At 42.2% G+C, this 15,290-nt stretch overlaps 1 protein-coding gene across 5 annotated transcripts in view; it reads right to left on the bottom strand.

Moving 5' to 3' along the window:
* Positions 1 to 11,673: 11,673 nt before the first annotated feature.
* Positions 11,674 to 15,290, bottom strand: part of cunh8orf34 (chromosome unknown C8orf34 homolog) — a 48,909-nt gene continuing 45,292 nt past the window's right edge. For 4 of the 5 annotated variants that reach the window (XM_076080676.1, XM_076080672.1, XM_076080674.1 and 1 more), the window contains 2 exons: positions 12,947 to 12,985; positions 11,674 to 12,141 (listed from right to left, as the gene is read on the bottom strand). In XM_076080676.1, the coding sequence (XP_075936791.1) occupies positions 12,134 to 12,141; positions 12,947 to 12,985 (47 nt within the window). In that variant the 3' untranslated portion in view covers positions 11,674 to 12,133. The remainder of the gene's footprint in view (positions 12,142 to 12,946; positions 12,986 to 15,290) is intronic. The other variant, XM_076080673.1, reaches the window with a different exon arrangement.

Here is a 15,290-nt window from a genome sequence, read left to right as displayed (position 1 = left end):
GTAATGACTCTTCTGTGGGTCTCATTAAGGTCTGACCCAGCACCGGGTTCACCTCCCTGCATGATGTCACATCCAGTGTTGGATTCAGAGTAACAAATCACTGCCGTGATGCTGATCCATACTGCAACATCACGGCTGTGTCACCGGACAAAAATGACCCGACTACTGTATGTAAATAAATGAGCTGGACCAGAAATCATGAGGAGAACACATCACCACATAGTTTTGTTCCAAAAAAAAAAATAAATCCCACCGGCATCAAGCTGTCCAGAGACGAAGAGAGCTCACGCACATCTTGGTTATTGATAGTGTGACTTGAAATGGCTCTAATGCAAGCATCAGATCTGATTAAGCTCTCCCTCCAACTCCAACGCCAGAGTGAGCAACAGTGTCCAGCTGAATGGACGCCGTTGAGTGCGTGTCCAAATGTGTCAGTCATCAGTCTTTTCTTCCTCCTCTTCACTCTCTCTCCTCTGACAGACAGGTTCAGGGCAGAACTGGGGTCGACAACACATAACCCGACACTGACCAGCGCTCGCTCTCCAATGATCTTGGCGTCACTCCCATTCCCCAATGTTGGTTTAACTTGATGTTAATGTGCCCATTCGGCACTTCTGAAACAAAGTTCTGTTCCACTAGGTCTGATGTACATCCAGCCTCCGACACCTCGGCTGTCAACCGGGGCTTTTAAAGTAGCACTGTCTTAAAAGAGAAAGAATGAGTCTTGTCTGTATTTGTTGTCACAGTGAGCTAGACACATTCACAGAATTTCAGTACTATTGGTTTTTGAAACCTCCAGTTTCTCTATACAATAATAGGTGCGAGTATTTCTATTACAGCGTCTCTCGCTCAGAGTTAAGGCCTGCCTGAGGGCTTCACATCACATTACATTTCATTCAATGTCCATCTAAATTAATCAGTTATTCTCTGCTATTCCCTGATGGTTATGGTCATTCCATACTCACTGCCTCTGCCAAAGTCAAATCAACCAAAATCAAATCCCACAGTACCAGTAGGTGCATTAAGATGAAACATATACAGTGTATAAAATTGCAAAAATAAACAAACAAACAAAAAAATAAAGAAAAGAGTTGGTGAGAATCCTCAAAAACCATCAACTGAAAACTTCCAATCACATGTGACCAAAAGCGGTCTTTCTTGACCCTTCACTGCTGGTTCGCGCTACACCTGTCAGCAGCTCAAGCTAAATATGAGGTTTAAATCAAAAGAAGATTGCACCAGACCACTGCTTCTTTGTGTATGTGTCCTTTGAAAGCCAATCTTGAAAAATGACTCGCAACACATCCACATTTTCTCTCCTGGACTACCCACCTTATCACGGAAAAGGGAACTTTGTGACCCTGGGTGCAATGCTGTCTGGGTCATTTAGCTTCTGGCAGGGTCTCAAATAGAAAATTGGTCCCAGGCATGAGGCCAGACGACATGCGAATGACTAGCACCTACTGTATGGAGCACGTTACTTTGGTGGACACATTTCTAGTTGATGTACGGCCACCAAACACAATCAACAAGGCCTATATTTACGCATACCTTTTCATTTACAAAGTAAAGTCGATATATCATCATGTGGTGGGAAAGATCAGTAGACCAGTCATGGAAAATCAGTTTCATCTCTCCCATTGCAGTATTGCTATTAACTTCAGATACACTGAGGTCGACTTCTGCATCAAGCCAAGAACTGTTTCTTGGATGCGGCTCTTGGGAGATGCACTTCGTTTTCCTTTCAAAATGCGCTGGTGTTCGTGAATCCTCCCCATGTTTCTCAAGAGAAAAGCAGAAGTGCTCGGCATGGAGAGGAAACAAAACCCAGATGATTTCTTTAGTCCAGACGTTTGAAGTTGTATGGTACTGGACGAGCCTGAGTCACATCAACTACAGACCACCGCTTCGTATAAATATACCACGTGCTCTGGACACACAGTAAGTTAATTAGTATCTAAAAAAAAAACACGTCATTCTCAACGTCAAAGTGGAGATCAGAATTTGTGACAGCACGGGCCATTGACATTATATTGACCTCATCTCAACAAACCCCCCCGCCCCCATCTTTTGCTGCCTGTCTCCCACATCCTATTCAGATCCTGTTGGGTGATCGCCCTAAGTCTTCCCTCATTCAATAAGATGCCTGTCCATTCTAGCGGAGGTTTCCATGTCTCTCCAAACACAGAGAGGCTATAGCTCAGAAGAAAAGTCCACCAGAGAGAAATCCCATCTGTGTCCTCGTCCATTCTGCTGGTCTGGACATGAGCAAACAGCTTGCTTTCACCACCCTGGCAACCCTGTTTGCTTCACACTGGCAAACCATTTGAATCCACACACACTGAATCAGGGTTCTTGACGGCAGACCCGACACCCTCTCATGAATTGAGGGAGAGAGAAAAACGCTTTAGTTCGCACACAAGAACAAGACTTCCTGTCTCTTTGTGGCGATGGAAGCAAAGCCGTCTGAGAAGGAGATACAGACGGGAGGAAACCCCGTTTTCTGAGTGGTGGAGAGATCTATGGACTGGAAGATGTGTAAAAGCCTTTAACTATGGCACAATGGGGATAAATGTGATGTTTGCATATGGTAATCATTGTCCGGACATAATGAGACAAAAGGCTCATTTAAAAAAAATCTTTTAAAAAAAGAAAGTTTAAAACTCTTTAATTTGTGTGTATTAAAACAGCGTATTTAAGATCTGCAGAAAAACATCAATAAAAGTAAATGTGGTCGAAAAACCAATGTTTTTTCATCTCCAGTGTTCCTCTTGTAACTTTAAATGTTTTGTTAAGAAGCCAAAGGAGCTTTGAAAACGCTGCCAATCTTTTGTTTAGTCTAAACTTAATCCTCGTAAAACAAATACATTCGTATTTGTTGAATTTGAACAGAAGATAAAAAATGTTTTGGAACAGATGCATAATTTGTCACTGGACATTACACTCCACGACTGTTTATTAAATGCAAAGGCTGCCTCCTCCTCGGTTCAAAGCATCATTCCTCTTTCAATTACATGTCACACAGGCGCAGAGCAATGCGATGGGAAAGTTTCAGTCCTCAATTGGGAAGCTTGCTTGGACAGATTGGACAAATATTTCTTTTGTGTGGTCGTCTCCTTGTCTCTGTTCGGCCCCCCGACAGCCACAGAGGAAGAGGGAGTGAACGATCCGAACGGCACTACATTACGGGCTGGGTGGCTGTTCTGTCCCAAGACACATGGCTTTCTCACCAGCTGCCTGTCTTGTTTACACTTCACCACTCGCCTAAAGTATCAATTAGGTTTATGGGGGTAAAAGAGGCTAATAGCATAGCGTGAGCAGAATTCTAACTATACTACATTTTAGAAGTTAAGAGAGGTTTCCACCTCTCCAGAGAATAGCACGTCTAGATGAACTGAGGAAATTAGACTTTTGTTTGATGTTATTTAAAAGGACAAACAATTCAAAGAACCAATTTCAGTTTGAACAATATATTGTTTTTGACGTCATACCTGGGTTTCAACAGCTAGTCCGTTAAAAAATTCCCATCCCTAAAACAAACCACTCTATCTGCTTTTCATTCCAAGAAAAACTCCAGACGCAGTAAGACACAGTAAGACAAATTCAGACGTCTTTTCGCACCATATGGTGCCATCTACAGAGCCGAAGGATCTGTAACAGCACACCAACTGCAAGGACAAACAGCAGCCCGCACCACATGTTCCTGTAAGTCAAACCACGACTGCTCTTCTGTGTCAGCGGCTGACATCCAGCACTAAAGGGCAGGTGATACCATTATGATCGAGTGCTGCTTCGCAACCTGAGAAAAACCTCGTACATGTTTAAACCTTTATAAATGGAAAATATGACCAAGAGCAAGTTTTTAACACCACATTGTTTAAATTATTCTAGAACGTAATGGGGGGGGGGGGGGGGGGTGTTAAACAATCACAAAAACTCTATACCAAAACTCCATACCACTGCTTAATAATAACACAAAAAATAAAAGCAAATATTTTAGTCTACGCTGTAGGAATCTGCCTCTTAAGCCTCCCCTCGCTATCCTGTTAAATCACTTATAGCCTTTACGCTGTAGTTCCCTGATGGCACACAGACAAAAAAAAAAAATGACCCGCGTCTATATTCAATCCTGTAAACTGCCAAAACTGTGTGTTTAAGTGGACATTGAGCTGTCACTGCAGAACATTCTGTAACCAGGGGATTTTTTCCATCTTTCAGCAGAAACTAGACATGTGAGGTATAACAGCAGATTAATGACCGCAGCCAGGCCGGGGGCTCAACATGACGGGTCTCACCGACTAGGCATGTTGTCAGAAACACTCCAGGGGGATGCACGGCAACATCTGTGCCCTCTTGTGGAGGGCTGGCACAGTTCATCCTCACTCCCTGTGAGTATCGGAGGCAGAAAACACCACGGCTGCTGGCAAAGACATTCTAACCTCCTCTTTTCTCTTCCCCCCCCCCTCTCACAACTATTGGGAAGTCACAAGCACCTCTCAGCTTCATGGAAATGTATCACAGAAACTAGTATCAGCCCTCAAACAAAAAACCTCATTGTTTGGCCTGGACATGAAAGACTCTTGAACTTCAGCGTGCTAAGTCCAACCACAAACTGACATCATGGAGGAACACTTAAATCGCTTGGTTATCAATGATTTCTCCTCACTCATTCACTCGAGATGAGCCAAGTGTGACATAAATAGCAAAACTAAACTTAGAGAGGGAGACTTTACAGGCAGGATTGTGGCCCACTGAGATGATACAAGAGACAAGAGACGATTCAGAGCACTGATCTTGTAACGGGAGCCATTAGAAAGAAGAGAGAGAACATACAACGGTACGCACAAGTCATCGGATGTAGTGTTGAAATCATGTTTCTTGTAATAAAAAACTGTTTCAGGACTGAATGACTTGATAACTGTCTCTTAATGTAAAGTTAAGAGGTCTCAACTGAGCCGATCCTCATAGCGCAGTGGTTGAGAGAGAGATCTTCAAAGGCTGTAAGTGATAAAGTGACAAGGACTGCAAGTGAGATGGCGGATCTCTCGCTCTCTATTAAAGCTTGTAGCCCATATACATTCCATAAAGCAGTGATACATATTCAGCACAAAGTTGCTTTGGATACCAAAAAACTGTTTGCCTCTTACATCGTAAATCATTTTTATTTCCGTGTTCGCTCTTACGCCGACACCAATGAGCTCATGTACTATAAAGTTTGACTGCATGCCGACGCTACAGTACATATCGTATAGACTCACACTTACAGGTTATAGAATTTTTACAAGATCTAACCATTCTTTTCACCCACTTCTCTAGATCTCTTTGTGGTCCCTGCTTAATAGCAGACGAAACATAGTGCGGCTGCAGAAATGTGCTGATTGAGGTGGCCTTCCTGCTGTGTAACCTTCTGACACAACATTTTCTTTTGAGCCAACTCCGTTTCCCGCGGTTCAAACGACCTGCTGAGGTTTCAGAGGTACTCCATTTGGATAAACATCACATTTAAAACCTTTTGATTGAAATGACCCTAAATGGTAAAAAAAATAAGTTTAAGGTCTCCTTAGGGTTAATATGGTGGAAAAAAAACAAACAATCTGGGACAGCTGGTATAGACATCCAATCACTCTTTGCTTAAAATCACAAAATTGAAAAGTGGAAAGCATTTTTGTACAGCCAGGGCAGAAACACTTGTGAGTCACACACATAATTTCATCCTAGCTCTGCCATAAAAAAAAAATTAATCTTCTTTGTAATGTTGATACAATCACATCCCCTCAAAATCATGACTACCTCCGTCACAACACATCTGACTTGTTAAATGTTCCGGTCCGTCCTTTGTGCTCCCATTCGACCGAGCTGAAACTAATGCATCACGAGCCCTGAATAATTCCACTTCACATCGCATTGCTGGGAAACTGAGATCAGACTGTTTTGGCAGCATTAGTCTCTGATGAGGGGAAACGGCGTCATCTTAGCGATCGGAGAGGAAGAGAAAGCAAACACTTCCAATGTTACTCACACTGCGACGATTAATCTGTCCTTTTGCTATTCCCCCCCCCTGCCACGACGTACAAGCCAGCGGCCCTTAAACCATCATCAGCTGACTGAAGTATGTGCAGCAACAAAAGGCCACTGATACACTACTTAACTAAGGGACACGAGACACTAGAGAGAAAATGAAAAGAAGCAGCAGGTGTGAAGCAGCTTAAAGCCGTCAAACCTTCTCCTGGCCGCAGTACAGACACTCTCCGGTCTCCTGTGGTCAGAGAGATCAATTTGAGGTTAGAGTCACCACGCAGTCCTACTCCACCCTTTTCCTGCATGCCGTCCCTCGGAGCCCCGATGAAGTAACACGAACACTAACAAAAGAGCCTCTGTTGCCAAATCAAATGATTTTATATTATTTCTGCTGCTTCTCCCAGTTTGTGCATTGGGAGGTGAAGAGCAATGGGTTATCTGAAACTGGTAATTATGATTGCTAAATAATTCATAACCATAAGACGCGAAGGAAAGGAGCCAAGGCAAAACAAACTTTTAACCTCTTTAAATCAATAAAAGCTTTAAAGAGGACTTTGAAATTATAGTCTAGACAATGAGCTGTGTTTTTTTTAATGGTGGTAGTATGAGTTTACTGAGGGCAGAAATAATCACATTTGTTCGACATGATCAGCAAATGTTTAGCAATCCTCATTAAACACCAGGCCCTGATATAAATCGACATCACTTTTTGTTATCTGGCAAGCTAGACCCGACAGTTTATTATCATTTCATCTCTGAAATATCTCCATCTAACATCACACAAATATTTATTCTCCTCTCCTCAACAAAGGAAGACATGACAACGCTTTTTACTGGAATATGGATCTAATTAGCATCTGATGTGAGAACTGATGTTGAAGTACATCTGATTGGTCATGGTGAATCACACACACGTCCTATTCAGCATCTGGATTGAGAAAAGTATCACAAAAGAAAACCAGCTATGAATTTATTTGTACTTCGTATTTGGCACAAAGACAAAAGTTATAGATATTTGCTCCACAGAGTAAATGAAGGTGCATCTACAGAAGGTGAGTCGAAGGATTAAGGCTCCACAGATACATCGTACCCCACCGTCCATTAGCAGCCTCTGGCAGAAGCCTTTCACTAATTGGTAAAAAGGAGACAAAAGTAGGCTGGCAGTCAATTAGAATACAGCTGCATGCATAATGAATCAAAGCTTGAGTAAAAAGCCATGTGCAGACTCAATAAATTCACTGCAACTTTATATGCAAATGAAAACATAAAAAAGCGGGGATCCAGAGGGACCACGGGACAGTAAAACCATCAGCTCGGACTGTAAAACTACATCCAAGTGTAACTGCAACAGCGGAGGTGTTCCACATCACACGGAGGGAGCTTTAGTTGGATGTTAAGAGACAAAGCAGTGTGACAATGGGTGAACATTTGATCGGGTTAACAGTGCCTGCCACAATATTTGGTTTCAATCCACTCCAGACAGAAATAAAACACATCCACACACATGAATCATTTCCATGACACCGCGCACCACCAAACCAAGATTGGATCCTCGCAATTGAAACAATAATACGACTAATATGAGCACAAAGAGTCCCTGGCACCAGAGGCAAGCGCTGAGTTTGGATGAGTCATCTGACCCAGGTCTAAGCCTCACCCACCACAGGGCCTGCCGATGTGTAACACACATCCAGCCCAGTCTTTGAAAAGATCCCCAGGCGTCTGGAACACTGACCACATCATGGTCAGGGAGGGTAACCATAAATTGGTCTGAGAGAAAGAAAAGGGGAGATACAGACAAGACAGCTCAGACTGCCGTTCGCACACACTGAGGTCTCACAGTTGAACCTCTCGAGGCTCCCGAGCATTCTGTGACTTTAACAAGAAAGCATCACAATCAGCCAGAGATCACAAAAATATGTCTGTCCATTCATCCCCTCTGTAATCCATCAGGATCTGCTGAACAATTCTTTGGAACAACATTAAATACATGATGTTCCAGAGGATCAAACGATCATCTGCTAATCCCAGTAGTGATCTTTTCCTTTCAAACACAACACACCGAAAGGGGGATGATCCATTTCCAAGTCATTGATCATAAAAATTCAGATTGACACCTTGAAAAAGCATTAAATAAACAGATGTCTGTGCGACTATATATGCCATGTGTAGTAGTAACAGAGAAGGCCAATAAACTGCCACAGCAAACAGCTGAAAATGTTAGGCAAACTATTCAGATAGAAACAAATGTAACACTTGTTTAATACAGGCAGGTCCTTCAACACACACCTTCAAGTGCTGCAAAACCAAACAGCCTCAACTATCCACACAACAGTGATGGATATCTTCTGGTTTACAGTGTTGGTGAGGATGGTCAGAGATTGTTTTCATTCTGCTGCCTGAGGTTTAAACATGGGCCAACTCAATACAAAACGGATTTAAGATGTGACACTCACCACCAGAACAGGGGCCAAGAAGGAGTGAGGCCAGGACCACAGGTGCCATGCTGGCACTAATTGGGGGGGGGGGAGGAGCCTAGCCTGAGGGCTGCGTTCACAACACACTTCCTTCTCTGAGGAGCGTTCCCCACTACAATCGACCCCCTAGTTTTTAAATCGGCATCCCGGCGATTGGGACCTACTGCCACGGCCTGAATATGGCAGAAACGCTAGGCACAGGTACCCGAGAGTTCGTAGCCCCCATTGACCTACTCCCAGCTGTCTGAGGTAGGTGATGGAGGTTAGGATGCCTCCCAGCTTTAGTTCGTGTGGTCCTTCTCGTGGATGCCTCCCCATTGCCTGGGAGATCCGCGACTGTACCTGGTAGTTGATTTGCCTGGTGCCGGCTTGAAGAAGGTGGCACCATTGCCTCTGGCTGATTTGAGGCATTAGCATACAGATTGGATGGCTCTCAAAATTCCTGCCTTGGTCGGAGTGGATACGACTGGGAACGCCAAACTTGCAGAACCACTCATTGACCAGCACCTTGGCCACCGTTGAGGCCCGTTGGTCGTGTGTTGGAACTGCCTGAGTGTACTTTGAAAAGACATCAGTCATGACCAGGACATTCTCCATCCCATTTTTCGACGGCTCTAGTATAGTGAAGTCCACAGCAAGTATTTAAGATGTGTTCCTCAAACTTAAATCCTAATCTTCTGTACAATATACAAATAAATAACGTTAAAATGATAGTAAAAATAAATAAATAAAAGCACATTTACAGGTTACTTTAGTGGTATTGTTTCATGAAATGTTGTCAAAGCTAAAACTACAACTAGCATGCAGCTACAAAATGTATGCTATTCCCCCCCCCCCCCCCCCCCCCCAAATAAAATCTCAATGGTTGAAGAGTTTCATGTCCGCCGCCCGGTGGAGATACGTTGTCACAAATGAAGATGGCAGCAGGAAGTGAAAGCTATTTAATATCAGCGGATGAGTATTGCGTCATCACTGCCTCGAGCTTGTCATCAAGAAGAAGAAGAAGAAGAAAGAGAGGAAGGATGATGATGAGGCTATATTTTTGTGTAGTTTTTTTGGGCATATTTTACAAGCAAGGATATTTCCTGCTGCCAGGTTTGGTTTACGAGACAGAAATCAGAAATATTATTTGAATATAGTTTACAATTCTAGCCATTTGCTCTATGGTCACAATTTTAATAGTTTGTTCTAAAACACACATTTGGGCTCAATTTCACAACATAGTAAGATATTGTGAACGATTATTTGTTAGTAATCAACAACAACAAACCCCAAGAAGCTTTGATAGGGTGGCTACATATCCTCTTAAGTTGAATGCTCACTGTCACCCAATGTTAGTTTTCAATCATTAGGCATTCTATAGAGATCTGAATTCAACAGCCAATGTTTTTTTTCTTTTCTTTCATGTTTCTTGTTAATCATCAACTACTCAATTCTATGGGGTTATCAAAATACAGGCTTAAGATTGGAGTAAAAGTACACCCACCGTTCCAGTGGTGCAGAACAGCTCAAGTGTCCGAATCGGCTCTGTAAACAGTAACATGTCAGACTTGTGCTGTTTGTGGAGCAAGACTTAGATCTTGGCTTCAAATAGCAGCACAGAGAACAGTTCAGCTTTCATGTTGATGACAGACTTTAAAAAAGTTAAAAGCCAAAGAACAGTGGAGGCTGATTTCATTAGCTTTGTGAGAACAGGCAGTTCACTTCCATGAACACAGATAACCAAATCCGGATTGTTGATTTTCTCTTAAGATCATAGTCAGAGAAATGTATGGACAAAAGAAAAATGTCTGGACAAGTTGGGTTTTCCATTTCAAGCAGGGAATGATACCAACTTCATATGCCTTCAAAGCATACCTCTCGTCCACCATAGATCAGGATAAATCCCAGTCTGTTCAGTTGTAAAGCAAGACCTGGGTCAGTCTGCTGACCATTGATGGTGGTCCGGATCTCCCTGTAAGTACAGTGATGTCTGCTGCTATTCCTGGGTGGCCCTTGCAGTTGCTTTGAATGGTCCTGGTGTATAGAGTACAGTAAACATACCTTAAGAAGATATCGGAGGTTTCATACCTCAGACTCCAGAGAGACTGCATTAACGTTATGACATTTGATCCCTCTTCATTCTCAGCATGACATATGTCTCTGATAAAGATTATATATGAGCAGCATGGAATTAATCTTCATCTTTGGACTAATCATTAAGAAGTCATATGGTTATGATCTGATGAGACGATGAAAGATGTGGTGAGAGGAGGCATCAGTAATGTTCCCACCATTTCATCTTTATAAGTTGTGACATATTGAGTATTCAAAGCTACACAGAGGGGGGGGGGGGGGGGGGGGGTCTTTGTATGACATCTGTGGCAGTCATATTAAGTCTTCATCTTCATCAACTGTCTCGCCTTATTGCAGAACTCCTCATGACTGGCGGAGACATATGAACTGATGGCAATCGCACTCCTAACTCCACAAAAAAGGGAAAATTGTAATGTGCAATGCAATACATGTGCCTTTTCCTGGCAGGAAAATATTGTGATATAAAGATTATATCAAGGCACCACAGTGACTCTGTTAAGCCATGTCCTCAAATTCTTCCACAGATCTTTCAAAACCTCATCCCTGTCCAATGAGTACATGGTGTGCTGAAATACATGGGACATCAATCAACATGCCCTGTTTGCAGGATTAAGTGATTCGTCTTTTCACACGTCTTTTTTTTTTATAGAAATCACCTTCATTGAAATGGGACTGAGAGAGTCAAGTAGTCAGAACTCAGTGGGGGTTTCGAATGGAGGGATCAGACTGTGTCGGGCCCGGAGGGTGTGTCCATGATGCGTGTGTCTCTGGAAGCCGACGTCGCCTGTGTAACATTCAGACGACCACAGTTTAACTAACACATGCCCAGGCAAACACACAGAAGCAGTGTAGTCACAGGCCAGAACAGATTTCTGTGTCTCTGTCAGCACCACAGTACGTGTCAGAGACACAGAGTTAGGTGGATCATGTATCTGTATTAAACAGAGCCTGTGTTATGACATCTTTAGTCATTTAAACTATGACTCCAGCGTGTTTTTTCATGGGAAATTTTGCATTGAACTTCTCTTTTAGTATTTGAATGTGAAAATTCAATCATATGCCTGTAAAAAGAAGCACATAACAATAGAGTCAAAAGAACGGGGACATGTGAACCAAATCATTTTAATTAATATAACAGCATTCCTTGTGTTCCTTCCACAACTTGGGTATTTGCTATTGGAAAAAAACACTACATCTTTTAACAGTGCATATCAATAAACGCTTTCTTAACGTGTGCTGCCTTCACAATGTGAAAATGCACGAGGCCTAGAAAAAGAATCTGTCAACAACAAAATGCATCTGTTTCTGGACTCCACATGGAAGTGCAATAGCATGCTATAAAGCAAACAAAAATAAATGTTTCCATACTCTGAAGTAATATTTTGACATTTTATCGTACAGTTACATTATAATGTCTATGAAATATCTGTGAAAAAAATATACAATCTTTTTTCCCCCCCCATTCATTTGAGTTATAAAAATAATTTTCTCTGCATACATATTGAAATTGTCCAGCGGTTTGCATAATAGTTTGATTGGATCAATGCCTCTGGTCTTCGTCACTATAGGCCTGTGAAAAAAGAAAGACAAAAATATCAGTCTCCTAGAAACAAAAATCAGACACATTTAACCGCTAATAAGAAAAATAACTCGGGCAATTACTATGAAACAGACATTTTATATTTGAACATGTCATAGACAAACATGATGTGGAAAATGAGGCCTGGTGCTGCACAGTGTAAGGTTCCAACGACCATATTTCACAATACGTTCTGGGAGAGCGGTGATCGGAGTGACTTCAACAGCAAGCTTTGAGTTTGGTTGCTGTGGCAATCCTCTCTGATAGCCAAGCAGCAGCAGTCTGCTCTCAGATCTCCCTCCAGACTGGCACACTGACTCGGGGAACTGTGGGCACCTCCGGAGCCACAAGAAGGAGAACCGCAGACAACCTCAAACTAGACAGACTTTCTCCTTCTCCCAAATGTTGAGGCTGAGAGTTGACGCTGTCTGCTGCGTGTAAACTCAGAACCAAAGTGACTTAATGGAACTGGGCAACAGCATTCCTGTGTCTCCACACATGGTCGGCCTCCACCAATCGCAGTGCGGAGCCACTGTGCCCTCCGTTTAGCCTGCGACTGTAATTGAACGGACCATAAATGAAGGTGGAGGCTTCAACAGCATGTCACCCATTGGTAGTTATGTTGTGGCTCTACAAATGAGGTCATTGACAGACATTGAGGCTCTCCAAACTCAAGGCAGTTGCTTACAATAGCAAAAATTGTTTTTCTGGTGACTCAAATGATACAGCATATTCTGAGGTGAGTCTGTGTCTCTGGGTTTCAGGCTGTAAAGCCTCTAACTGTTCAAATTCTCACCTGAAAACACAGATCTCTTATTGGCATCGCGTGTACCACCTGTGAAAAAATAAACACAGAAAATGTGTCATGTAAGGTGAAGGTAGCATGAGGACTATGGAATAATTCCATATTTGGGGAAATATGTCTCTTACCCGTCTGCTAAGAGTTATATAACAAAAGCAATACAACTACTTTATCTTTCCATTAAATATGAATCATTTTTTGTGGCATAACATTTCTCGTCTTATTTTCAGCACTGTGACTGGTGAATATGCTCAAATGGTCAACATGTACGCCGGCTGCAACATCACTTATGCTTCTGCAATAAGCGATTGTGATTATCGGTAGATTAGTAAGACAAGCTATCTTTAAACACTGTAAATATTGAATCCTATAAGCAATCTTGACAGGTGTATAATGTGACATACTGATACATCTACTTCCACTGTTCAGGGAATGTCTATGTTGAACTGACTAATGTGCTTATGCACAGCTATAAAGGACAATGGGGTCAGGAGTGTGAAAACGGACAGACTTCTTTCATCTCCGTTGTGGTATGTGTGGTTGTACCAGTGTGGAGGTTTATAGAATAACAGGAAATAGCTCTGGATTTCTCCCCCATTATTCAGCTCTTACCATACACTTGGCGCCAGCTCACACACATCTGCTGTGATAGTGGGAAGTCATGCGCTAATGAAGTGAGCCCTACTCATACAGTACAGGTACATGGACAGACTCAAACAGCCAGAGCAAACCACTTCATGGCCAAACATGTTCACACTCTTGGCATCTTTTTCACCTTCCTGCCAGAAGAAATTAAGTCATTTTGATTTGAAAACTCAGCGAAGTAGATTTCTCAGATTTTTCCTCTGTTTGTGGATTCTAATTTGAGTGTTTGGTTGCCAGGATGCAATTCAACAGTATAATTTCATAGGTCAAAATTACCCCTGAGAAAACTGAAAAATCTGTTTAAGGGGGAAAAAACGCTCTCCCAAAACAAGTTGAATATCTTACCTTGACTAATACAATCACTCACAGGTTTAATACACACACTTTCACATCCACACACACAAATTCAAAGCGGATTTCAGCCAACACTCCTCTGGGCCCACTCTCACGCCAGAAACTGCTTTGTCACGTCTTGTGGCTGTTGGGTCTCTTTAGTTTTTTCCTGTCCGTCTCTCTCTCTCTCTGTCTGAGCCGCCTCTAATTCAATGTGTGGCTCATATCCTTTCTCAACATGCCATTACCAGTGCCAAGGCTTAGGGCAGGGCCCCCAGGGGCTATTAGGAACAATTATCCATCTATTTTGCAAGATACACATTTGGCAAAACAACGACCCACTGGAGGAACTTGTCAAAGGGGTTATATTTCCATGTGACAACCATTTGCCTGCTTGATCTTTTGTGTGACGGGAATTCTTGTGTAATAACGTCAATGAAAGTTGTCTTTTTGAGTCCGACACACACTTGATTTTCAGTTTGAGTAGCTGGTGCTGATGTTTTGTTTACTGAGAAAACAGGTCAGTCAATTTAAGAACATTTCTGAATTTTTTGACTTTGACTTGTTCATAAGTTAACTTCAGAGCTGCCATTTTTGACTCAGTGGTGGTGGGATATAAATAAAGCAATGCCAGTACCATGAAATTTGGGTGATAGGGGCATAATGTTCCCCTTGAGAAATACACTGGTCCAAAAGATATGTCAAAAATGATCGACTAGAGTTCCATAGAATTAAGTGTGAACTTTCATTGTCCCAAGAGGTTTAGTCATTATGTTTTTGCTTACTTTGTGACCATTTACTAGGCTACCTGTACCACCTGTAATGTACAGTATGGCTAGATTGCCATTACGTTCACTGAGCACATTCATGTTCCCCAGAAGATGAACCTTTAGCATCGTGGACCAACTTTCCACTTCCAAGCTTTCCAGGTTTGCCATCCCTAGGAAATAATATCAACTTTTGCAGACCATATCTCATAATAACAGGTTTGTTCTGTCCAACGTCTTCGGCAGAAATATGTAATGTTTACATAAGTTAGTTTTATTCCAGCTACAGTATAAATTCTGATAAGAGGATCAGAGAAGTTTAACCATATGTTAACCAATGTTAAGAGAGCATTAATTTGACATTTTGTTAGTGGACCTCAGTGAATTGAGACCCACAAGCCTCTGACAATCAGACCATACTGCCACATACATTCATGTGATTTTTGCACCAGAACATTCAAGGAGGTCTGATCTAATTCTGTCCTGTTCAAAGCCAGAGTAAAATGCTGCACTGTGGCCCAGCCAGACCACTACTATGACTGGATTTAAGACCTTAAAGAACTATTCATGTCTATCAACTGGATCTTGATAGA

This window comes from Anarhichas minor, unplaced genomic scaffold (assembly GCF_050575085.1).
Source record: "Anarhichas minor isolate MPS153535 unplaced genomic scaffold, ASM5057508v1 ptg000074l, whole genome shotgun sequence".
Classification (NCBI taxonomy): domain Eukaryota; kingdom Metazoa; phylum Chordata; class Actinopteri; order Perciformes; family Anarhichadidae; genus Anarhichas; species Anarhichas minor.
This window is presented reverse-complemented; position numbering and strand designations above follow the sequence as displayed.